Source organism: Ornithorhynchus anatinus, chromosome 8 (genome assembly GCF_004115215.2).
Source record: "Ornithorhynchus anatinus isolate Pmale09 chromosome 8, mOrnAna1.pri.v4, whole genome shotgun sequence".
NCBI classification, from domain to species: domain Eukaryota; kingdom Metazoa; phylum Chordata; class Mammalia; order Monotremata; family Ornithorhynchidae; genus Ornithorhynchus; species Ornithorhynchus anatinus.
In genome coordinates, this window is record NC_041735.1 from 50703936 (window position 1) to 50730743 (window position 26808).

General features: G+C 47.5%; 1 protein-coding gene across 1 annotated transcript in view; it reads left to right on the forward strand.

Moving 5' to 3' along the window:
* The first annotated feature begins 1637 nt into the window (after positions 1–1637).
* The window catches only part of GPD1L (glycerol-3-phosphate dehydrogenase 1 like), a 61530-nt gene continuing 36359 nt past the window's right edge, over positions 1638–26808 (forward strand). Inside the window, exons 1-2 of the mRNA XM_029070693.2 lie at positions 1638–2016; positions 23511–23688. Coding sequence (XP_028926526.1) covers positions 1970–2016; positions 23511–23688 — 225 coding nt within the window. The 5' untranslated portion in view covers positions 1638–1969. The remainder of the gene's footprint in view (positions 2017–23510; positions 23689–26808) is intronic.

A 26808-nucleotide genomic window follows, 5' to 3' on the forward strand; every position in this document is an offset into this window, starting at 1 on the left:
AGTCTTCATCTCCATTTTACAGATGAGATTTTACAGATGAGATGTATCTACCCTAAGCGCTGGGGTAGATACAGGGTAATCGGGTTATCCCACGTGGGGCTTACAGTCTTCATCCCCATTTTACAGATGAGGTCACTGAGGCCCAGAGAAGGGAAGTGACTTGCCCCCAGTCCCACAGCTGACAAGTGGCAGAGCAGGGATTCGAACCCAAGCCCACAGTCACACAGCTGACAGGTGGCAGAGCCGGGATTCGAACCCATGACCTTTGACTCCCCAGCCCGGGCTCTTCCCACTGAGCCACGCTGCTTCTCCCCATCTCGTGGCTCAGTGGAAAGATCCCTGGCTGGGGAGTCAAAGGTCATGGGTTCGAATCCCGCCTCCGCCGCCTGTCAGCTACGTGACCTTGGGCAAATCACTTCCCTTCTCTGGGCCTCAGTGACCTCATCTGTAAAATGGGGATGAAGACTGTGAGCCTCACGTGGGATAAACCGATTACCCCGTATCTACCCCAGCGCTTAGGACAGTGCTTGGCACATAATAAGCGCTTAACAAATACCGACATTGTTATTATTATTGATATCGGGGGCGGGGCCAAAATTAGGGGGGCTGGGTCTGGGCGGGGCCCAGAACGGGGTCAAATTAGAGGGGGCGGGGCCAAATAGTAGGGCGGGACCTAGACCAGGGGGCGGGGCCGAGGTTAGGTAGGGGGCGGGGCCTGGATCTGGACGGGGCCAATTGCAGGGCGAGGCCTAATCAGGGGGCGGGGCCTGGATCTGGAGGGGGGCCAATAGCAGGGCGGGGCCTGAATGGGGCGTGGCCTAGAGCAGGTATGGGGCGGGGCCTGGATATGGACGGGGCCAATAGCATGGAGGGGCTAAACAGGGGGCGGGACCTGGATCTGGACGGGGCCAACCGCAGGGCGGGGCCTAATCAGGGGGCGGGGCCTGGATCTGGACGGGACCAATAGCAGGGCGGGACCTTATCAGGGGGCGGGGCCTGGATCTGGACGGGACCAATAGCAGGGAGGGGCCTAATCAGGGGGCGGGGCCTGGATCTGGACCGGGCCAATAACAGGGCGGGGCTAAAACAGGGGCGGGGCCTAGAGCCGGTGAAGGTGGGGCCTGGATCTGGGCGGGGCACAGAACGAGCTGGGGCGGGGCCCGGATCTGGACGGGACCAATCGCGGGGCGGGACCTAATCAGGGGGGCGGGGCCCGGATCTGGACGGGCCCAATCGCGGGGCGGGACCTAATCAGGGGGGCGGGGCCTGGATCCGGACGGGCCCAATAGCAGGGAGGGGCCTAATCAGGGGGCGGGGCCTGGATCTGGACCGGGCCAATAACAGGGCGGGGCTAAAACAGGGGCGGGGCCTAGAGCCGGTGAAGGTGGGGCCTGGATCTGGGCGGGGCACAGAACGAGCTGGGGCGGGGCCCGGATCTGGACGGGCCCAATCGCGGGGCGGGGGCCTTATTAGGGGGCGGGGCCTGGATCTGGACGGGCCCAATCGCGGGGCGGGACCTAATCAGGGGGGCGGGGCCTGGATCTGGACGGGCCCAATCGCGGGGCGGGACCTAATCAGGGGGGCGGGGCCTGGATCTGTACGGGCCCAATCGCGGGGCGGGGCCTACAGAGGGGGCGGGAGCGGGTTGGGTCCGGGCTGGGGATCTGGGCTAACGGGTCGGAGGTCAGGGGCCGGGGGCGAGATCCCGTCCGTCCGTCCATCCATCCATCCGTCCGTCCGAGCGTCCGAGCGTCCGGGCCGGAGGTGCGGCGGCCGGTTTGGGCGTAGCCGGTGGAGCCTTGGCTCGGCCCCGCTCTCTGGGAGGCAGCGCCCGCCCCCGCGGCCATTGGCGGCCGGGAAGGAAGAGGAGGAGGAGGAGGAAGAAGACGAGGAGGAGGAGGAGGAGGGAGCGCGGCTCCTGCAGTCTGCCCGCCGCCGCCGCCGCCGCCGCCCTGCGGAGCATCGGGCCATGGCCGCCGCGCCTCTCAAAGTTTGCATCGTGGGCTCGGGAAACTGGTGAGCCTCCGGGGGTCGTCCGCGGGGTCGGGCCCCTGCCTCCCTGCCCGCCGCCCCAACCTGGAAAGAACCCGGGCCTGGGTTCGAATCCCGCCTCGGACGCTTGTCTGAGCTCCCTCGGCGGAGCCCCCTTTCCCTAATAATAATAATGGTGGTATTTGTTAAGCGCTTACTAGGCGCCGAGCACTGTTCTAAGCGCTGGGGGAGACCCGGGGGCATCGGGTGGTCCCACATGGGGCTCACCATCTTCGTCCCCATTTTACAGATGAGGTCACCGAGGCCCAGAGAAGTGAAGTGACTTGCCCACAGTCACACAGCTGACGAGTGGCAGAGCTGGGATTCGAACTCATGACCTCCGACTCCAAAGCCCATGCTCCTCCCCCCCCCAATCCCCCAACCCCGTGCGCCTCTGTATCGATTTAATAATAATAATGTTGGGATTTGTTAAGCGCTTACTATGTGCCGAGCACTGTTCTAAGCGCTGGGGTAGACACAGGGGAATCAGGTTGTCCCACGTGGGGCTCACAGTCTTCATCCCCATTTTACAGATGAGGTCACTGAGGCCCAGAGAAGTGAAGTGACTTGCCCACAGTCACACAGCTGACGAGTGGCAGAGCCGGGATTCGAACTCATGAGCCCTGACTCCACAGCCCATGCTCTTTCCACGGAGCCTGATTTAGCAAACAGCCCGGGCTTGGGAGGCAGAGGTCGTGAGTTCGAATCCCGCCTCTGCCACTTGCCTACAGTGTGACCTCGGGGAAGTCACTTCTCTGGGCCTCAGTCCCCTCATCTGTAAAATGGGGATGAAGACCGTGAGCCTCACGGGGGTCCACCGGATGACCCTGTATCTCCCCCAGCGCTTAGAACAGGGCTCGGCACAGAGTAAGCGCTTAACAGATACCAACATTATTATTATTATGACCCTATTTATTTCGATAACGAGGTGTCCGTCCCCTTCATTCTATTTATCGTGATGATGTGGTTCTGGTTTTGGTCCGTCTGTCTCCCCCTGATTAAACTGTGAGCCCGTCAATGGGCAGGGAGGGTCTCTCTCTGTGGCCCAATTGTCCCTTCCAAGCGCTTAGCCCAGTGCTCTGCACAGAGTAAGCGCGCAATAAATACTGTTGAATGAATGATTAGACTGTGAGCCCGTCAATGGGCAGGGAGGGTCTCTCTCTGTAGCCCAATTGTCCCTTCCAAGGGCTTAGCACAATGCTCTGCACATGGTAAGCGCTCAATAAATACTATTGAATGAATGATTAGACTGTGAGCCCATCATTTGGCAGGGCTGGTCTCCATCTGTTGCCCCATTGTCCATTCCAAGCGCTTAGCACAGTGCTCTGCACCTAGTAAGCGCTCAGTAAATACTATTGAATGAATGATTAGACTGTGAGCCCATCAATGGGCAGGGACGGTCTCCCTCTGTTGCCCCATTGTCCATTCTAAGCGCTTAGCACAGTGCTCTGCACCTAGTAAGCGCTCAATAAATACTATTGAATGAATGATTAGACTGTGAGCCCATCATTGGGCAGGGCTGGTCTCCATCTGTTGCCCAACCGTCCATTCCAAGCGCTTAGCCCAGTGCTCTGCACCTAGTAAGGGCTCAATAAATACTGTTGAATGAATGAATGAACTTGTCAGCTGTGGGACTGTGGGCAAGTCACTTAACCTCTCTGTGCCTCAGTTCCCTCATCTGTAAAATAGGGATGAAGACCATGAGCCTCACGTGGGACAACCTGGTGACCCTGTATCTCCCCCAGAGCATGGAACAGTGCTCTGCACATAGTAAGCGCTTAACAAATGTCAACATTGTTATTATTCCCGGGTCACCCTGAAGGTTACCCTCTTCTGGCGCTGAAGAACCGGGCGGCCCAACCAGAAGAGAGACGTCGCCTTGAATTCATTCGGTCGTACGCATTGAGCTCTTACGCTGTGCAAAGCACTGTTACTCTGCCCTTTAAAAACAGGGACTCTGAACCGCTGCCAGCCTCAGCCCCAATTTCTCTTTTTGTCTTCTCCTAAAAGACTGGGAGCTCATCATCGGGCAGGGATGGTCTCTATCTGTTGCCGAATTGTACATTCCAAGCGCTTAGCACAGTGCTCTGCACATAGTAAGCGCGCAATAAATACTCTTGAATGAATGAGAATAATAATGATGGCATTCGTCAAGCGCTTACTATGTGCCGGGTGCCGTACTAAGCGCTGGGGGTGGGTACAAGCAAACGGGGTTGGATTCAGGCCCTGTCCAGTGGCTCAAGTGCGGCTCACAGTCTCAATGCTCTGCACATGGTAAGCGCTCAATAAATACGATTGAATGAATCCCCATTTTACAGATGAGGGAACTGAGGCACAGAGAAGTGAAGCGACTTAATGATGATGGTATTTAAGTGCTTATTATGTTCCAGCCAAGAACTGTTCTGGGTACTAGGGTCACTAGGTACAAGGTCATCAGGTTGTCCCACATGAGGCTCTCAGTCTTAATCCCCATTTTTCAGATGAGGGAACTGAGGCACAGAGAAGTGAAGCAACTTAATAATGATGATGATGGTATTTAAATGCTTACTATGTGCCAAGCAAGCACTGTTCTGAGCACTAGGGTCGGTAGGTACAAGGTCATCAGGTTGTCCCACATGCGGCTCTCAGTCTTAATCCCCATTTTACAGATGAGGGAACTGAGGCACAGAGAGGTGAAGCGACTTAATGATGATGATGATGGTATTTAAATGCTTACTATGTGCCAACCAAGCACTGTTCTAAGCACCAGGATAGGTACAAGGTCAGCAGGTTATCCCATGTGGGGCTCTCAGTCTTAATTCCCATTTTACAGATGAGGTCACTGAGGCCCAAAGAAGTAAAGTGACTTGCCCAAAGTCACACAGCTGGGATTAGAACCCACGACCTCTGACTCCCAAGCCCGTGCTCTTTCCCCTAAGCCACGTTTGTCCAAGGTCACACAGCAGACAAATGGCAGAGCCGACATTAGAACCCAGGACCCTCTGACTCCCAGGCCCGGACTCCACCCACTAGGCCATGCTGCTTCTCCTAGCCTCACTCTCCTTCAGTCTGTACTCCATGTTGCTTCCTGGATCATCTTTTTGAAAAAATTGTCTCATCCCAAGTTTCTCCACTCCTCAAAAACCTTTTTAGGAGGCCCCATAAAATGTCAAACCTTGCCTTTGACTTCACAACCCTGCATTAGCTTTTCCCGTTGTACATATCAGACTTCTTCACCCACTACTCCTGTGTTCATTCAGTCGTATGTATTGAACACTTACTGTGTGCAGTGCACTGTACTAAGCCCTTAAGGGCTGTACTAGAGAAGCAGGGTGGCTCAGTGGAAAAGAGCACGGGCTTGGGAGTCAGATGTCATGGGTTCGAATCCCAGCTCTGCCGCCTGTCAGCTGTGTGACTGTGGGCAAGTCACTTCTCTGGGCCTCAGTTCCCTCATCTGTAAAATGGGGATTAAGACTGTGAACCTCATGTGGGACAACCTGATTACCCTATATCTACCCCAGGGTTTAGAACAGTGCTCTGCACATAGTAAGGGCTTAACAAATACCAACATTAGTATTATTATTATACCACTTTCTCACCCTGTTCACCTCCTTTCTCACCCCATCCCTCTCCCTCATCAAATCCACCCAGCCCTACTCATCTTCAAAGCCTTCCTACAATCTTGGAATGGGGTCCTGGGCAGCCTTTTGTTCGCACCTCTTGCACTTCTGTTTTTATTTAAGTCTATCCTACCCCTTGCGTAGATTTGAATCATTCAGCCGTACATTCAGTTATTTATTCGACTATTTGTAAAATAATCTTATGGCTGCTTTCCACATTATAGTGTAAATTCCTTGTGTTTAGATAATAATAATAATAAGGGTGGCATTTGTTAAGCATTTACTATGTGCAAAGCACTGTTCTAAGCACTGGGGTAGTACAAGGCAATTAGGGTGTCCCACACCGGGCTCACAGACTTCATCCCCATTTTACAGATGAGGGAACTGAGGCCCAGAGAAGTCAAGTGACTTGCCCAAAGTCACACAGCTGACAAGTGGCAGAATCGGAATTAGAATCCATGACCTCTGACTCCCAACCCCAGGCTCTTTCCACTAAACCACGCAATATCATGTGCTTCTGTTGCACATCCCAAGCACTAAGTGGACTTTCAATGAATACCCTTACTATTTCTATGTTAATGAGAAAACTTTTCACCTGATTGGGAAATTTGTTCAAAGATTTTTTATCTTTTCATTTTAACAAGTTCTCCAGTCTTCTAATCCCATTTCAATGGGGCAACTCAGGGGAAAAAAAGGGGCCTAGAAACAATCTTCAGCATTGGATTTGGAGCCACTTCCCTTTCCCTCAGATTTAATCAATCAATGGTATTATTGATTGCTAACTCTCTGCAAAGCACTGCACTAAGCACTTGGAAGAGTACGATACAACAGAATTAGCAGGCATGTTTAAGGAGTTTACAATGTTTACAGATAGAACTCGGGCTGGGAGTCGGAAGGAGCTGGGTTCTAATCCCAGATCTGCCACTTGTCTGCTGTGTGACCTTGGGCAAGTCACTTCGCTTCCCAGTGTGTCTCAGTGAAAAGAGCGTGGGCTTCAGAATCAGAGGTCATGGGTTCAACTCCCGGATCTGCCACTTAGCATGGCTCAGTGGAAAGAGCCTGGACTTCGGTGTCAGAGGTCATGAGTTCGACTCCCGGCTCTGTCACTTTTCAGCTGTGTGACTGTGGGCAAGTCACTTCACTTCTCTGTGCCTCAGTTCCCTCATCTGTAAAATGGGGATTAAAAGTGTGTGAGCCCCACGTGGGACAACCTGATTACCCTGTATCTCCCCCAGCGCTTAGAACAGTGCTCGGCACCTAGTAAGCACTTAACAAATACCAACATTATTATCATTATTATTATTATTGTCAGCTGTGTGACTGTGGGCAAGTCACTTCACTTCTCTGTGCCTCAGTTCCCTCATCTGTAAAATGGGGATTATCTGTGAGCCTCATGTGGGACAAAACTGATTACCCTGTATCTGCCCCAGAGCTTAGAACAGTGCTCTGCACATAGTAAGCACTTAACAAATACCAACATTATTATTCCCCATGCCTCAATTACCTCATCTTTAAAATGGGGATTAAGACTATGAGCCCCATGTGGGACATGGACTGTGTCCAACCTGATTACCTTGTATCTACCCCAGCGCTTAGTATGAGAAGCAGCATTGCTTAGTGGAAAGAGCAGGGACTTGGGAGTCAGAGGTCCGGGGTTCTAATCCCGGCTCCGCCACTTAGCAGCTGGGTGACTTTGAGCAAGTCATTTAACTTCTCTGGGCCTCACTTCCCTCATCTATAAAATGGGGATTAAGACTGTGAGCCCCAGGTGGGGCAACCTGATTACTTGTATATACCCCAGTGCTTAGAACAGTGCGTGGCACATAGTAGCTTAACAAATACCATCATTATTATATATTACAGTGCTTGGCACCTAGTAAGCACTTAACAAATACCACAATTATTATTATGAATGACTCATTTTTAATATATATTAAAAATATGTGCATAAGTGCCGTGGGGTTGGGTGGGGCAAATATCAACTTTCTAAAGGTCACAGTTGCAGGCTAGAGGGAGAATATAGGCAAAGGGTCAATGGTAAAATAAATGAGATGGAGGTACAGTTAGAGGAGCAATATATGCTGGTTGATTTGTAGTAGGAAAGAACTGATAACTTATATTGTACTCTCCCAAGGGCTTAGTACAGTGCCCTACAGACAGTAAATGCTCGGTAAATATCATTGAAGGATAATGGTGAGGTTCAGATAAGAGAGCAGAAAGAAACTATGCTCCAAAGGACATAAAATTAGTGATTAAATCTCTTTCCCAGTTTTCCTGCTGGCTTTAAATGACCTTCAGATGACAAATCTCTCTCACTGAACCTGTTTACTGAACCTATCATACTGGGTTTTAGTGTGGTAGATGAATGAACGTCACAAGCACTGGGTGAGGTTTGACTAGTTCATCGGAGCTCCAAAGTTTGATATATTTCTCTGATGTTTTCTTACTTTTGTGCTCTCAGTCTGCTGGGAAATTGGAGCTGACAGGCTTCAAAGACTCAAATGAAAAATGTCCTTGTGATTATCCTTTGTCACCTGACAAAAAGGATATTCTTCACCTGAGTTGTGCCGACAGCTGTGTCGATGTGTACACAGAGGTTTAGTATCTGCAAAATTTTGCCCCATTATCTTTTGCTTTTGTGTCCAGTTACTCACAATAATGATCCAGGTCGTGGATAGATTGTTGACACTTCCACAGAGATTCAAGTATCACGTAAGTGGAAAAGAAAACCCTGGGCAGGCCTGAAGAGAGGAAACTTAATGGGGAAAGTGCTCTAGTAAAGCTCTTTAGGCCTCGTAAAGCTTTGTCAATCAATCATATTTATTGAGCATTTAAGGTGTGCAGAGGACTGTAATAAGAGCTTGGAAGAGTGTAGTATTACAGGGTTGGTAGACATGTTCCCTGCCCACAGTGAGTTTACAGTCTAGAGGGGAAGACAGACATTAATATAAATTAATGATATATTCATAAAGTGCTGCAGGGCTAAGGGAGGGGTGAAAACGGAGCACTTTGAAATAGCTCCGCCAACCTACAGAATAATAATAGTATTTATCTTATTCAAGAGTAAAAGTATCTTGGAGCTGCAAACTGTCTTGGTATCTAGGAGCTGCAAACTATCTTGTATCATCATTATGCATGTTTCAGATCTGGTCTGCACTGTCTCTCTCTCTCTCTCTTTATTCTTTTTTTTTATTATTAAAAAAGGCTTTGTTTTCCTTCTACTTGGGCTTTGTCCTGCTAGCAGGGTTGGTTTAGGAATGGATTTAATGGGAGGTTCCCCATGGCCCCCAATTTTTAAGGACTGCCCCTATCCTGGGTTTTTTTAACCCACTTCATTCTTGCCCCAGCAAGTGACTCCATGCTGATTTCCTTCTACTCCCAGTGGATTTGGTGGTCTCTAGCAAGTGGGAGGTTTTTCTTATTTTTAAAAGGTACTTGTTAAGCACTTACTATGTACTAGATACTGTACTAAGCCTTAGGATAGAGTCAAGCTACTGAGATCTCAGTCCATGTCCCACATGAGACTCACAGTCTTACTTACTCCCTCCCCATTTTATAGATGAGGTAACTGAGGCACAGAGAAGTTAAGTAATAATAATAACAACTAATAATTATGGAATTTGTAAGTGCTTACTATATGCCAAGCACTCTTCTAAGCACTGGGGTAGATACAGGGTAATTGAGTTGTCCCACTTGGGGCTCACAGTCCTTATCCCCATTTTACAGATGAGATAACTGAGGCACAGAGAAGTTAAGTGGCTTGTCCGAGGTCACACAGCAGACGAGGCGAATTGGGGATTAGAATACAGGTCCTTCTGACTCCCAGACCCATGCTCTAGCCTCTAGGCCACCCTGGGAGATTGTTTAGAGAGCAAGCTATTTTCCGCTCCAGTGGTCTGTAAGCCTCCCCCACCCTAGATTAAACCCAGTGGCATGTTTGACTTGGAATTTATGCCATCCACACTCAGTCCTGGGCAGGGGAGGTAAAGGAAGCTGAACAGTTAGTGTGGTTAGCAGGGCTGGACTTTCAAGCCCTTCTTCTCACCCCTCTTCTTTGTCCTTTTTCCCCCTCCTAAATCCACACTACAAAATACCAGTTTGTTCAAGGCCACTAAAATGCTAGCTCCAGCCTTCCTTCCAAAATTTTAGGATGCAGTTTTTCAGACCTATATAGCACACCGACAAAAGCCTGCCTCTGTGCCCCAAAGATTCGAAGAGAGCTAACTGATAACTGATGAGTTGAATGGATTAGCTGACATTCAACAATGGCTCTGCAATTCTTATTCCCTGAAATAAGAGGCTTGGAACCAGGTCACTCTCAGTTGCCTTGGTGAAGGGACCAAGGTTTATAAAGATGAATGAAATCCATAGGTCAGCCGAGTTCATTTGAGCCAATAGGTTCAGCCTTCTCTAGAAAATCTTTTACCTCCTGGAAGCAGATTTGACTAGTTTCACTTCCTTTCCCTTCTCTTGCTAATTCTGTGGAGGCTCAAACATAACATAATTGGCAGGTAAGAGAGGAAAGTGAGGTGAATGAAGTGAACAGCCTGCAAACAGGGTAATTAGCTCTTCAGTAATTTAGTTGACTATCTTTTGTGCTTAGTTTCAGATGTTATTTGGTGTGCCATTATCTTTTGATCATCTGATATTTTGTGTGGTATGAGAAGTTAGGGTTTGAACTCTATTCGACCTGAGTTATTGTTGACACTCACTTGGCCTGTCAACTGAGGTATAGAATTTGTTGGCAAGCTGAAACAAGTCCATCTAATGCTATGCTCTAGACATTTTCCCCCTTTTCTAAATCCCTTAGCCCATGATATTTAGTTTTTGTCATTTCTCTCATGAAGTTACCACATACATGCTGTAGCAATTTGAACTAATTAGCCTCCCCACAGTCGCAAATGATCCCTCCTGGGTCAGATGCAATTCTGATACCCATACAAATCTGCAAAGAAATTGAAGTGAAAACCACCTTGAAAGTAGAATTGAAATAACACTTATTAAGCACTCACATATATTTGCCAGACAAATCAAGAGAAGAATGTTGATTAAATTCAGTGTATTATCTGGGAAGAGTGGGTTGAGAGAACAGTATAAACTCATTGTGGGCAGAGAATGTGTTTGCCATCTTTGTACTGTATGCTTAGTACAGTGTTCTGCACATAGTAAGGGCTCAATAAATCCTATTGATAAAGTTGTAAGCATAAGCAGATCTAAATAACTGTTAGCAAATAAATGTGAGCTCTGGGCCTCAGACTTGAACTTGTGTTATATTTCTCCCAGTAGGATAATAATAATAACTCCAATTTCAGCAAATCAGAAATATTTGAGTGTCTAATGAGTCCAAAAAACTACACTGAGCCCTTGTCCTCAATGTTCTTATAATTTCCAGGTTGTAGAGAATATGGTAATTCCTCCATTCCAGGAAATAAGAGGGGGAACTTGAAAAGTTATCAGAACAGGGATTAGGAACAAGAGTTTCTAGTATTCAGAGAACTCCAAGTTCTGTGTTCAATGTCTGAAAATGGTTCTGAGTAGTTCTCATTTATTAAGGGTATCCTGGTTGTGTTTGCTTTGGATGGCACAGACAGCAAGTCTCCTTGGCACAGGCCTGAAGAGCAGGCAGCAGGTGGCTGTTAGAATTTGCACTGTGCTATTCCACTAGGAATTCAAGCCTTTCTGGCTGCATTTAATCTAACAAAGGTTAGCCTGAAAGCCAAGAAGAGCACACAGGACTCACAGTTGTTTGAATGTAGAATTATGTTGGCTTGAGGTGCTAGCGTTAGGGTTTTCCATTCATTCATTCAATGGTATTTATTGAGCGCTTACTATGTGTAGAGCACTGTACTAAGCGCTTGGAATGTACAAATCAGCAACAGATAGAGACAGTCCCTGCCCTTTGACGGGCTTACAGTCTAATCGGGGGAGACAAGCAGACAAGACAATGGCAATAAATAGAGTCAAGGGGAAGAACATCTCATAAAAACAATGGCAAATAAATAGAATCAGGGTGATGAAGATATATACAGTTGAGCGGACGAGTACAGTCCTGAGGGGGTGGGACGGGATGGGGGGAGGAGAGAGAGGGTGGAGAAGAGGGTTTAGCTGCGGAGAGGTGAAGAGGAGGGTAGAGGGAGCAGAGGGAAAGGGGGGGGAGCTCAGTCTGGGAAGGCCTCTTGGAAGAGGTGAGCTTTAAGTAGGGATTTGAAGAGGGGAAGAGAATTAGATTGTCAGAGGTGAGGAGGGAGGGCATTCCAGGACCGCGGGAGGACGTGGCCTGGGGTCGATGGCGGGATAGGCGAGACCGAGGGACGGCGAGGAGGTGGGCGGCAGAGGAGCGGAGCGTGTGGGGTGGCCAGTGGAAAGAGAGAAGGGAGGAGAGGTAGGAAGGGGCAAGGTGATGGAGAGCCTTGAAGCCTAGAGTGAGGAGTTTTTGTTTTGAGCAGAGGTTGATAGGCCACCACTGGAGGTGTTTAAGAAGGGGAGTGACAGGCCCAGAGCATTTCTGCAGGAAGATGAGCTGGGCAGCGGAGTGAAGAATAGACTGGAGCGGGGCGAGAGAGGAGGAAGGGAGGTCAGAGAGAAGGCTGACACAGTAGTCTAGCCGGGATATGACGAGAGCCCGTAGCAGTAGGGTAGCCGTTTGGGTGGAGAGGAAAGGGCGGATCTTGGCGATATTGTAAAGGTGAGACCGGCAGGTCTCGGTAACGGATCGGATGTGTGGGGTGAACAAGAGAAACGAGTCAACGATGACACCGAGGTTGCGGGCTAGAGAGACGGGAAGGATGGTCATACCATCCACGGTGATAGGGAAGTCTGGGAGAGGACCGGGCTTGAGAGGGAAGATGAGGACCTCAGTTTTGCTCATGTTGAGTTTTAGGTGGTGGGCCGACATCCAGGTGGAGGCTTCCCGGAAGCAGCAGATGCGAGCCTGAAAGGAGGGGGAGAGGACAGGGGGAGAGATATAGATCTGCATGTCATCTGCGTAGAGATGGTAGTCAAAGCCGTGAGAGCGAATGAGTTCACCGAGGGAGTGAGTGTAAATGGAGAACAGAAGAGAGCCAAGAACTGACCCTTGAGGAACTCCAACAGTTAAAGGATGGGAGGGGGAGGAGGCGCCTGTGAAGGAGACTGAGAACGACCAGCCAGAGAGATAAGAGGAGAACGGGGAGAGGACGGAGTCCGTGAAGCCAAGGTGAGATAAGGTGTGGAGGAGGAGGGGATGGTCGACAGTGTCAAAGGCAGCTGAAAGGTCAAGGAGGATTAAAATGAAGTAGGAGCCATTGGATTTGGCAAGAAGGAGGTCACGGGTGACCTTAGAGAGAACAGTCTCGGTAGAGTGGAGGGGATGGAAGCTAGATTGGAGGGGGTCCAGGAGAGACTGGGAGTTAAGAAATTCTAAGCAGCGATTGTAGACGACTCATTCTAGGATTTTGGAAAGGAAGGGTAGTAGGGGGATAGGGCGATAACTGGAAGGGGAAGTGGGGTCGAGAGAGGGTTTTTTTAGGATGGGGGAGACGTGGGCATGTTTGAAGGCAGAGGGGAAGGAGCCATTGGAGATTGAATGGTTAAAGAAAGAAGTTAAGGAAGGGAGGAGGGCAGGGACAGTAGTTTTTATAAGGTGAGCGGGAATGGGGTCCAAGGCGCAGGTGGAGGGGGTGGCACTTGCGAGGAGGGAGGAGATCTCCTCTGAGGATACTGCATGGAAGGATGGGAAAGTAGGGGAGAAGGTTGGTGGGGGGGAGGGAAGAGGGGGAGGGGTGACTTTGGGGAGCTCAGACCTGATTGTGTTGATTTTTGTAATGAAGTTGGTGGCCAGATCATTGGGGGTGAGAGATGGGGGAGGGAGAGGAACAGGGGGCCTAAGGAGAGAGTTAAAGGTCCGGAACAATTGGTAGGGATGACGGGCATGGGTGTCGATGAGGGAGGAGAAGTTTTGCCTGGCGGAGGAGAGGGCAGAGTTAAGGCAGGAAAGGATAAATTTGAAGTGTGTGAGGTCGGCTTGGTGCTTGGATTTTCGCCAGCAGCGCTCGGCAGCTCGAGCCTAGGAGCGTAGGAGGCGGACAGAGAAGGTGTTCCAGGGCTGTGGGTTAGTGGAGCGAGAGCGGCGGAGGGAAAGGAGGAACTGCAGCTTGGCCCAGAAGAAGAAAGTGTAGTAGACCAACAGAGAGTACAGCTGGGCCCAGGCAGCCCCGATTCAACTCCAGAATTTATAAAGTGAATGTGAGATTGTGAGTTGTCTTGTCATTTTTTTTAATGGTATTTGTTAAGCACTTATGTGCCAGGCACGATATTAAGTACTGGGGTAGATACAAGCTAATCAGGTTGGACACAATCCCTGTCCCACATAGGGCTCACAATCTCAATCCCCATTTTACAGATGAAGTAACTGAGGCACAGTTGCCCAAGGTCACACAGCAGACATGGCAGAGCTGGGATTAGAATTCAGGTCCTCCTGACTCCCAGGCCCATACTCTATCCACTGGGCCATGCTGCTTCTCATTTGCTGGAAGGATCTGAATGGCACAACCACCAACTGTTAAACTGGCGTGATTCCCTGAAAGGAAATAGGTATAGAGAGGTATGCGGGTGATATTTCCAAAAGCAGTTCATTCTGATTATTTGGTTTCAATCAGTAATAACTATTGAAAACTTCCTGTGTGCAGAGTAGTTTGTGAATTATTCAGGGTCTTGGCTCCTCCTTCTGTGTCCCCCTTTGGCACGGATAAATCAGAACTGACTCTGGTGTTCTTGGATTACCTCGGCTTCACAGGTAGTTGAAGTGGCAAGGTAGGAGCTTGGTGGGGTGGAAAGAGCAAGGGGCCTAGGAGTTAGAGGACCTGGGTTCCATTTCCAGGATATGCCACTTGCTTGCTGTGTGACCTTGGGTGAGCCACTTTACCTCTCTGTTCCTCAGTTTCCTCCTGTAAAGTGCTGATAATACTGATCTTTCTCCCTAGCATAGGATGTAGTGAGTGCCCATTGTGAACAGAGAATGTCTGTTGTTTTGTACTCTCCCAAGCACTTTTGTACACTGCCCGGCACACACTAAGTGCTCAGTAACTACAGTTAATTGATAGGGAGAAGGAAATGAAAGAAGTAATGTGAAAGCGTCTGGGGGATTAAAGTGGAATGTAAAATCAAGGAAGTAGTATTATAGGATTTTTTCATTTCATTTGGAGAACTGGGGGAACTAGGGTGGCATAGCCCTGTTTTCCTTTTGCCCTTCAAAAGCCACACCTCTACCTCTGTAACCAAAAAGTACACACACACCTGGTTACTCATCAGCTACTCCTGAATAAGTGCCCCTCAAGTGTGCGGCACTGCAGTAGGGTTTGTGAAACTTTCCAATCCTAATGAAACTCTAGTCTTATCACCCTAATAGGTTTCAGTCTTTAATTTTCTCAGTCTCCCCTGCCAGCTTCAGTAAGGAGATTTATAGGAATTGGTTGATGAAGCAAGAGGATGCTATTTCAGATCTTCTTGAGCTCACCAGCATTCCAATCATTTCTCACTGATACAACAAGGATTTCCAGCATGAAACTTCCAGTTCCTACACTGGTAATAGTTTTGTAACTTGAAATTCCCTCTTCAAAAGATGCCAAAATCTACTTCAGTGAGGTTAGTTTATTGAAGAAATCCAAGTTATCATATTTTTTAGCCACATCCAAATGGACTTCTCCAAATCGGGTAAGGAAGTGGCACGATCCAGGGCTTAAGGCTCTTTGGTGAGCATCAAGCAGTTGATTCACTCTTTTATCCAGCTACTTAATAATTATGGTATTTAAGTGCCTACTGTGTGCCAAGCACCATTCTAAACGCTGGGGTAGATACAAGATAATCAGGTTGTCTCACGTGGGGCTCACAGTCTTAATCCCCATTTTACAGATGAGGTAACTGGGGCACAGAGAAGTTAAGTGACTTGCCCAAAGTCACACAGCTAAGTGGCAGAGCCGGGATTAGAACCCACGTCCTCTGACTCCCAAGCCCATGCTCTTTCCACTAAGCCACGCTCCCCTATGACTGCCTCAGCGCTTAGTACAGTGCCTGGCACATAGTAAGCACTTAACAAATACCATTATCATTATTATTATTATTATTATTCTAGAAATCCTCCAGCCTCTCTGTTGTCCTAGCTTCTGGGCTACTAATCATCATCATCACCTCCATTTATTGGGTGCCTACTGTATGAAGTCCCTGGGAATATGCAATAGAAATAAGACATGACTCTGCCTCTCCATTCTGCTAATTCCTGTTCCATATCCACTAGGGAATGCTGAGAAGATGCTGTGTTGGATGTGGGATGATGGGTTAGATAATACTTAAGGATTTTGAGTTCCTGGGGAAAAGGTCCTCCAGAAATATTTACTGAGCTTGATGCTCCCATATGTTTAAAGGGGGTAAGTTTAGGTAGCAGTCATAATATGGGTTTTTCGAGTGCCCTACTGGGGCCAATACACACTGTACTAAGTGCTTGGGAATGTGTAACAGATGCACAAACCATATTCTCTGCCTACAGTGGCCAGATGTGTGGATTAGGGTTGGGGTCAGGTTCAACCGCTCTGTGTGAGTTCATTTGCACCAGAGCCCTCATCTTCTAAAGGACTAAACTAGGAGCCCAAATTCCAGGCCTTCATTTCGCTTTGCGGGGGGGCGGGGGGTAAAAGTATTGCTAGCATATCTTCAGCTCATTAAGCGGTGCCAACCACGCCAAGAATGACACTGGAATGATTTGTGATTGAAGATTGCTGACACTTCTCACCCTATTTGGCCTAATGTGGCTTAGCGAAAAGAACACGGGACTGAGTCAGTGCACCAGGTGCTAAAACCAGATTGGCCACTTGCCTGCTGGGTAATCTGGAATGTCACTTTATTTCTATGCCTCAGTTTCCTTATCCACAAAATGGGGATAAAATACTTGTTCTTCCTTTCACATGGACATTGATTCCCAAACTCTTCTGACGATGCAACCAAAGCTCATTTTTTATTATAAATGGCCTCAGCTCCCCTTTTCCCACAGATTCTTTTGAAGTGAACATTTTTTCAGCATATTAGAGTTTTGAGTAACTATTGCTTAATTCAACATTTATACATTCAGATGTAAATGGAAAATTTCTGCTACTCAGATAAAAATTTGGAGTGTTAATTTCAGATACAATGCTTTGTAATCGTTGCTTTTGATAGGCTTTAAAATCTTAACCTCGACACCAGTGCAAATCATTCTCAATTTTTTTGTCTTGCCTGATGACTTGTGTACATTCTTTAAAAAAAATTTACATTTTTTATCTTTCCATTTTAAAAGAACTAATGAAAAATGACTACCATAAATCCCTGACTGCAGTTTGAAGAGGATTCTTTTTGGCATCTGATTGGAACAAATAAATCACTGGGGTGTGCTAAACAAAATTTAAAAGTTTGACATGTTCTAATGAAGGGAATAAAGACTCGATACATTGTGAAGGCTCTTTGCAGAAGAAGCCCCTGAGTTAATCAATTTTTAAATGTTTTTGTTTTCTTGCTAATTAGCTTTGGGACAAAGCCATCCAGACTTTTAGGAGGTGAAAGAGGGACAGGGGAAGGAGAAAAACCAAGGGCAGGAAAAGATGGCTGGCAGGCTCCGAGAGGAACCTCATGGCCTAGTGACAAGAACATGGGCTTGGGAGTCAGAGGAGGTGTGTTCTAATTCTGGCTCTGCCACTTTTCTGCTGTGTGACCTTGGGGAAGTCACTTAACTTCTCTGTGCTTGTTACCTCATCTGTAAAATGGGGATTAAGACTGTGAGCCCCATGTGGGGCATGGACTGTGTCCAACTTGATTACCTGGTATCTACCCCAGCATTTAAAACAGTACAGTACTTAGCACAGAGTTAGCGCTTAACAAATACCATAACTGGGATGGACGGACAGGGAAAGACAAAGGCGGCAGTCAAACACTACTCACACAGATTCACATGCATCCACACCTGGACAACTCCCCGAGCCGCTGCTGCTGCTGTTCTGGTCCTCACCAGCCGCCCTGGTCTGATTTTGGCCTGGCTGTGTCCGTCATGCGAGCTCCGTCAGCTCAAGAAGAGGGTGTAGACTGTAGACTCTAGACTGTAAAAGTAAGCTGTTGCACAGTAAGCACTCAATAAATTGGATCAAGTGAATGGAAGTGTTTTTGCCAATTGCAAGCATGGCCAGCTTTCAAGAAATAAAGTAAAAGCAGCCAGAATAGTGGCAAATGTGTGGCGGAGGTGGTAGTGATCTGAATCAGTCAATCATATTTGAGTGGTTCCCGTGTGCAGTTCACGGACTTGCACTAGGGACTTGGGAGAATACAACACAATAGAACAGACACATTCCCTGCCCACAGCATGAAGAGGAGGAAGAAGCTGGTTCGACTGTTTTTTATCTGTGGAGCTGCCGCTGGCCCCACTGGCAAAGTAGTTTTTGCCCTGCCAAAGTTCAGGACTTGATGCCGTGATGCTGTCTTACAGGTGATGGGTGATTGTCCCCAGAATTCCTGCCTGGGTATCCTCTTGTGGGCAGTGGGTCACTTTGTTCAGGACAAAAAATATGCAGCCCCATGGGCCTAAGATCACATTTAAATCCCATCCTCAGGATCTTAGTCCCACCAGACCAGAGCACAGACAAAGGGAAGCAGTATGGCCTAGTGGAAAAAGCGCAGGCCGGGAAGTCAGAGGACCTGGTTTCTAATTCTGGCTCTTCCCCCTGCTTGCTGAATGACCCTGGGCAAGTCACTTCATTTCTCTGTGTTTCCTCACCGGGAAAATAGGGATTCAGTACTTGTTTTCCCCCTTCCATAGACCATGAACCCCATGTGAGATAGGGGCCGTGTCCAACCTGATTAACTTGTAACTTTCCTAGTGCTTGGCACATAGTAAATGCTTAATAGATACCAAGGAAAAGATGACTGGCAGGCTCAGGGAGGAACTGCATGGCCTAGTGGCAAGAGCCTGGGCTGGGGAGTCAGAGGATGTGGGTTCTAATCCTGGCTCTGCCACTTGTCTATTATTAATCTAAATAAATTATTACTGTTAAGTGGACCTGAGGACTAGATTCACCCACTGGCTGCTGCTTTCCCCTGCATGCATCCTTCGCTCCCCCACACCCAGTCAGTCATATTTATTGAGCACTCTTGTGAGCAGGGCACTGAATTAAGTGCTTGGGAGAGTACACTATAACAGTGTTGATGGACATGTTCCCTGCTCCCAGTGAGTTTACAATCTAGAGGAGACAGACAATATAAATTAAATACATTGTGGATATGTACATATGTGCTGTGGGGCTGATTGGAGGGAGTGAATAAAAGATTCAAATCCAAGTGCAAGGGTGCAGCAGAAGGGAGTGGGTGAAGAGGAAATGAGAGCTTAGTTGAGGAAGACCTCTTGAAGGAGATGTGGTTTTAACAAGGCTTTGAAGATGGGGAAAGTGATCATCTATTTCCTATGAAGAGGGAAGGAGTTCCAGGCTAGAGATCCCTGTTGAGACAGATAAAAATGGGGTACAGTGAGTAGATTGGCATTAGAGTAGCAGAGGGGGCAGACTGGGTTGTAGTAAGAAATAGGGGAGGTAAGGTAGGAGGGGGCAAGATAATTGAGTACTTTTTAAACCCTTGGTCAGGAATTTCTGTTTGGTGCAGAGGTGGATGAGACCTCACTGGAAGTGCTTGAGGTGTGAGGTAACGTGGACTGAATTGTTTTGTAGAAAAAAGATCTGGGAATCAGAGTGAAATATGGATTGACGTGGAGAGAGACAGGAAGCAGGGAGAGTAGCAAGGAGATTGATGCAGCAATCAAGGGGAGATGGGATAAATGCTTGGATTAATGTGGTAGCAGTTGGGATGGAGAGGAATGGGTGTATTTAAGAGATGATGGGAAGGTTGAGTGGACAGGATTTGGTGATAGCTTGAATATGTAGGTTGAATAAGAACGATGAGTCAAGGTGATGCCCAGCTACAGACTTGTGAGAGAGGGAGGATGGTGGTGCTAAGTCTTTAAAGCAGTTCTGGGTGGGATGGACAGTAGGACAGTAGGACAGCATTAAACATATTTCAGTGCTTAGTAAAGTGCTTGACACATAGTAAGTGCTTAATAAATACCATAAAAGATATGTGGCAATTTTATACACTCCTGGTTACTCACTGGGCTGCTGAAATGGACTCTCACCATTCTCTGGCAGAGATAAGCAGTGTGGCTCAGTGGAAAGAGCCCGGGCTTGGAAGTCAGAGGTCATGGGTTTGAATCCCGCTCTGCCACTTGTCAAAGCTGTGTGACCATGGGCAAGTCACTTAATTTCTCTGTGCCTCAGTTACCTCATCTGAAAAATGGGGATGAAGACTGTGAGCCTCACGTGGGACAACCTGATTACCCTGTATCTACCCCAGCGCTTAGAACAGTGCTCTGCACATAGTAAGCGCTTAACAAATACCAACATTATTATTTTTATTATAATTACAGCCATCTCCCATTATTGTGTTCTTCTGCCAGTGTTATTGAATTTTAATGACAGAAAAGTTTTGTGGCTTAAGCACTTTCCTTTCCCTATCTTTCACTTATTTTGACTGACTTGAGAGTAAACCTTTCAATTTAGCATAACAAAGGCAGATTTGTAAGTACAAACATCCCTGGTGCTGAATAGGATGTGAAAGATAACACAAAAAGTACTGTATGTTCACACACAAAATTCACTTAAATGGTAGATATTTACATTCCTAGTTGGTCATGTAACCAAATGAAGCAACATGGCTTGGAGCACAGGTTTGGGAGTCAGAGGATGTGGGTTCTAATTCTGGCTGCACCACTTGTCTGCTATAATAATAATAATAATAATGTTGGTATTTGTTAAGCGGTTACTATGTGCCGAGCACTGTTCTAAGCGCTGGGGTAGACACAGGGGAATCAGGTTGTCCCACGTGGGGCTCACAGTCTTAATTCCCATTTTACAGATGAGGTAACTGAGGCACCAAGAAGTTAAGTGACTTGCCCAAAGTCACACAGCTGCCTGTGACCTTGGGCAAGCCACTTACCTTCTCTGTGCCTCAGTTACCTGTAAAATGGGGATTAAGACTGTGAGTCCCACTTGGGCTAACCTAATTACCTTATAATAATAAAGATGGTATTTGTTAAGCGCTTATTATGTGCAAAACACTGTTCTAAGCACTTGTATCTACTCCAGTGCTTAGAACAGTGCTTGGCACATAGTAAGTGCTTAACAAATACCATAATTATTCATTGTGCCTTTAACACTTTTGGTTTGGTCAATTTTCGGACCTTTGGGAACACATTAAGGCACTTTAGCTTATTTCCTGTGAAAGGATACACTTGTTGAAAACATTCTGTCATGAAACCAATTAAAAGTGCTAACTGGCTATAGTAGCATGATACATGAAAACAGTACATATTTATGATGGTATCCCATGGTAGAGAATACATTCATTCATTCATTCAATAGTATTTATTGAGCGCTTACTATGTGCAGAGCACTGTACTAAGCGCTTGGAATGAACAAGTCGGCAACAGATAGAGACAGTCCCTGCCATTTGACGGGCTTACAGTCTAATCGGGGGAGACGGGCAGACAGGAACGATGGCAATAAATAGAGTCGAGGGGAAGAACATCTCGTAAAAACAATGGCAACTAAATAGAATCGAGGCGATGTACATTTCATTAACAAAATAAATAGGGTAATGAAAATATAGACAGTTGAGGGGACGAGTTCAGTGCTGAGGGGATGGGAAGGGAGAGGGGGAGGAGCAGAGGGAAATTGGGGGAAAAGAGGGTTAAGCTGCGGAGAGGTGAAGGGGGGGCGGTAGAGGGAGTAGAGGGAGAAGGGGAGCTCAGTCTGGGAAGGCCTCTTGGAGGAGGTGAGTTTTAAGTAGGGTTTTGAAGAGGGGAAGAGAATTAATTTGGCGGAGGTGAGGAGGGAGGGCGTTCCAGGACCGTGGGAGGACGTGGCCCGGGGGTCGACGGCGGGATGGGCGAGACCGAGGGGCGGTGAGGAGGTGGGCAGCAGAGGAGCGGAGCGTGCGGGGTGGGCGGTAGAAAGAGAGAAGGGAGGAGAGGTAGGAAGGGGCAAGGTGATGGAGAGCCTCGAAGCCTAGAGTGAGGAGTTTTTGTTTGGAGCGGGGGTTGATAGGCAACCACTGGAGGTGTTTAAGAAGGGGAGTGACATGCCCAGATCGTTTCTGCAGGAAGATGAGCCAGGCAGCGGAGTGAAGAATAGACGGGGCGAGAGAGGAGGAAGGGAGATCAGAGAGAAGGCTGACACAGTAGTCTAGCTGGGATATATTAGAAGAGCCTGTAACAGTAAGGTAGCCGTTTGGGTGGAGAGGAAAGGGCGGATCTTGGCGATATTGTAAAGGTGCAACGGGCAGGTCTCGGTAACGGATAGGATGTGTGGGGTGAACGAGAGAGACGAGTCATGGATGACACCGAGATTGCGGGCCTGAGAGACAGGATGGTTGTGCCATCCACGGTGATAGGGAAGTCTGGGAGAGGACCGGGCTTGGGAGGGAAGATGAGCTCAGTCTTGCTCATGTTGAGTTTTAGGTGGCGGGCCCACATCCAGGTGGAGACATCCTGGAAGCAGGAGGAGATGCGAGCCTGAAGGGAGGGGGAGAGGACGGGCAGAGATGTAGATCTGCGTGTCATCTGCGTAGAGATGGTAGTCAAAGCCGTGAGAGCGGATGAGTTCACCGAGGGAGTGAGTGTAAATGGAGAACAGAAGAGGGCCAAGAACTGACCCTTGAGGAACTCCAACAGTTAAAGGATGGGAGGGGGAGGAGGCTCCAGCGAAGGAGACCGAGAATGACCGGCCAGAGAGGTAAGAGGAGAACCAGGAGAGAACAGAGTCCGTGAAGCCAAGGTGAGATAAGGTATGGAGGAGGAGGGGATGGTCGACAGTGTCAAAGGCAGCAGAGAGGTCAAGGAGGATTAGAATGGAGTAGGAGCCATTGGATTTGGCAAGAAGGAGGTCATGGGTGACCTTAGAGAGAGCAGTCTCGGTAGAGTGGAGGGGACGGAAGCCAGTTTGGAGGGGGTCCAGGAGAGAATGGGAGTTACCCAGGCTCACTTCCCACTGGATTTTAGGATCCCTGGGCTGGGCCACAAATTAGGGTCAGAATTCTGGGCCACAGCGTCTAGTTTTAGAAGCATTTGAAGAGTGTTGTGGTTTAACCCACAGGCTAAACTATGTAAACCAAGTATTTCCCCCCCAAAATGCATATATCATGTTTGATTGTGGCTCAGCTATTCTGTGACTAAGCTCTCCTCTCCTCTTCTCCCACTCCCTTCTGCCCTGCTCTTACTTACATCCTCCCTCCCATCCCCACAGCACATATGTATATCTCTGTATATATCTCTAATTTATTTATTTATCCATTTATATTGTCTGTCTCCCTGTCTAGACCGTGAGCTTGCTGTGGGCAGGAATATGTTTGTTGTTTTGTACTTTCCCAAATGCTTAGTACAGTGCTTTGCAACACAGTAAACACTCAATAAATATGATTGAATGAATGAGTGTGATGAAGATGACCTCTTTATGTACTTAAACAAAATCTGTGCTGTTTAACTTAATCAAGGAATATTTATTTCCAATTTTGAATTATGTAATTTCTAAAGTCATTCTGTTGTGTTTATTGAGCACCTATTGTGTGGTGAGCATTGTACAAAACAGATTAAGCATTCCAAGTTCAGGGTGAAGTGTTCTGGATATTTTTTTGCTGACCTTCTAAGTGCAGAGAACTACTGTGGTTTACTCAGTGCTATTTGTGGTGTTTTCTCCTTTCTTGAGGGCAAATATTATATAATAGACTTTAATGTTTCTCTTCCACACCCAAAAATAACAATTTTCTCTCTTGTTGAATTATTTTCCAAAGGGGCTCAGCTGTTGCCAAAATCATTGGCAATAATGTCAGGAGTCTCCAGAAGTTTGCCACCACAGTGAAGATGTGGGTTTTTGAGGAAACAATTAATGGAAGAAAACTGACAGAGATCATAAATAATGATCATGAAAATGTAAAATATCTTCCTGGACACAAGTTGCCAGAAAATGTGGTAAGATTCAAGGGTTGTTTTGTTTTGTTTTGTTTCTTTGTTTCTGGCCCATGGTCTGTATGCATAGATGCAGTTAGGATGGGTAAAATTGTTAGGATGCAAAGCAGCTGGAATGGGCAACTTAAAACTTATAATTGGACATTCTGCTATTCATAGCCCTTAGCATCAGGAGTTACCTTGTCTGGTTGCACATCCTCCTCATGAATGGCATCAGGATAATTAGTGCTTTTGTTCATAATTAAAATGAGAATTAAGGCCTGAATCATAAGAGGTGAGTTGAAATGCAAATCTAACAGGATGGATTTTAAACATATCAGTTGTGGAGAAAATGCAGACAGCTAATTGGAATGAGGTTAGCCACCTTGGCAAAGAGAAAGATGAACACAGGGACTGCAGAACTGCATCCTGCTGATGATTTGATTGGAATTCATGAACCCTGCCTATATTCATCATCCAGGGGCCCTGAGTAGCAATTCTATTTGTTAAAAACAGAAAAAGATCTAGGCCCGATCTCCTTGGTTACTGCCTGAAAAATTCACCCTCTTTTTTTGTTAAAAAATAACTTAAGCTGAGGAAAATTCTCTTGAGAGCTCTCTGAAGATGTTCTTCTGTTTCCTGGAAATGCCAATGTGAAGGTGAAATGGGCCAAAGGCCTTTTCTAAAATTTGGCATTTGACCATTAGCCACAGAATCTGCATTTTGTTAGCTAGGACCCACCTTGCTAAAAATAACTAGAATGGGAGGTTTAGGACCCCTTCACCAAACCATGCATTCAAAAAGAATTAAAGAGTTGTGGAATCTGGTCAAAATTCAGAAAGAGACTCTGCCTGAGTTCTTTGAAGAACTATAGAACTCTGATTATCCATTTCTGCTGACAAATTATTGTCATTGGAAATATAATCAAAAAGAATGCAAGAAAGTAAATTGTTAGAAATTAGAGCCCCAAACTTGCAATTTATACAGAGAACTCCAAAATAGTTCCTCAGACTCCCAGTTCCCTAGCCTACCTTCCCATTAGCTTAATTAAGGGGTATGGATTTCTTACAAATGTAAAGTCACCTCTACGGAGCTAAATGAACCCCTCCTCACTCCACCAGCCCTCTCCCCCTCCCTTGAGGCTCGCATCTCTTCCTGCCTCCAGGATGTCTCCACCTGGATGTCGGCCCGCCACCTAAAACTCAACATGAGCAAGACTGAGCTCTTCATCTTCCCTCCCAAACCCGGTCCTCTCCCAGACTTCCCTATCACCGTGGATGGCACAACCATCCTTCCCGTCCCTATGGCCCGCGATCTCGGTGTCATCCTTGACTCGTCTCTCTCGTTCACCCACGCATCCTATCCGTTACCAAGACCTGCCGGTTTCACCTTTACAATATCGCCAAGATCCTCCCTTTCCTCTCCACCCAAACGGCTACCTTACTGTTACAGGCTCTTCTAATATATCCCAGCTAGACTACTGTGTCAGCCTTCTCTCTGATCTCCCTTCCTCCTCTCTCGCCCCGTCTATTCTTCACTCCGCTGCCTGGCTCATCTTCCTGCAGAAATGATCTGGGCATGTCACTCCCCTTCTTAAACACCTCCAGTGGTTGCCTATCAACCTCTGCTCCAAACAAAAACTCCTCACTCTAGGCTTCAAGGCTGTCCATCACCTTGCCCCTTCCTACCTCTCCTCCCTTCTCTCTTTCTACCGCCCACCCCGCACGCTCCGCTCCTCTGCCGCCCACCTCCTCACCGTCCCTCGGTCTCGCCTATCCCGCTGTCGACCCCCGGGCCACGTCCTCCCGCGGTCCCGGAACGCCCTCCCTCCTCACCTCCGCCAAACTGATTCTCTTCCCCTCTTCAAAACCCTACTTAAAACTCACCTCCTCCAAGAGGCCTTCCCAGACTGAGCTCCTCTTCTACCTCTATTCCCTCTACCGCCCCCCCTTCACCTCTCCGCAGCTTAACCCTCTTTTCCCCCCATTTCCCTCTGCTCCTCCCCCTCTCCCTTCCCATCCCCTCAGCACTGTACTCGTCCGCTCAACTGTATGTATTTTCATTACCCTATTGATTTTGTTAATGAAATGTACAGCGCCTCGATTCTATTTAGTCGCCATTGTTTTTACGGGATGTTCTTCCCCTCGACTCTATTTATTGCCATCGTTCTCGTCTGTCCGTCTCCCCCGATTAGACTGTAAGCCCGTCAAATGGCAGGGACTGTCTCTATCTGTTGCCGACTTGTTCATTCCAAGCGTTTAGTACAGTGCTCTGCACATAGTAAGTGCTCAATAAATACTATTGAATGAATGAATGAATGAAAGAGAGAAGATGGTGCATGTGTGAGAGCCCTTATGGGTGCCAAAAAGGTGATGCCAGTCAGTCAATCTTGTTTATTGAGTGCTTGCTGTGTGCAGAGCACTGTATTAAGCACTTGGGAGAGAACAATATAACACAATATTCTTGGAAATGCTTTTCTTTTCTGCAATTTCCTTGTCAACTGTCAAAAAGTTCTTGTGATGTTTTGAACATAGTCTGATCTCACCAAAGACTGACCGTAATAACTATTTATATTGCACACTTTTGTCAATGTGTCTTTGAAAGTGCTCCATTTGGGGTTGTGAGCAAGACCTCACAGGCACAACTAGGTCAGGGGAGGGCTATGAGTGGTAAGTTGTCCTAGGCTCTCCCCTCAAGTAGCCAGATTGTTTTAGAGTTGGACCGAGGGAGAAGATATGAAGAAAGTTAACAAATGGGAATTCTCTATGTGTCTTATTCCATAATGCCTCAAGGAGCCTTTGATGTGAGGGATCTATAAGTGATCAGGTTGGCTTTTTAAAAAAATAATATTAAGCACTTACATGTGAGGCACTGTACTAAGTGCTGGTCTAGATACAAGTTAATCAGGTTGGACACCCCTGTCCCACATAGGGCTCCCAGTCTTAACCCCCATTTTACAGATGAAGTAACAGGCACAGAGAAGTGAAGTGGACTTGCCCAAGGTCTCACAGCAGACAAGTGGCAGAGCTGGGATTAGAATCCAGTTCCTTCTGACTCCCAGGCTGGAGCTCTATCTACTAGGTAATGCTGCTTCTCTTGGGACAGAGTTAGTCTCCCCAGGTGATACTTTCAAGGAAACAAGCC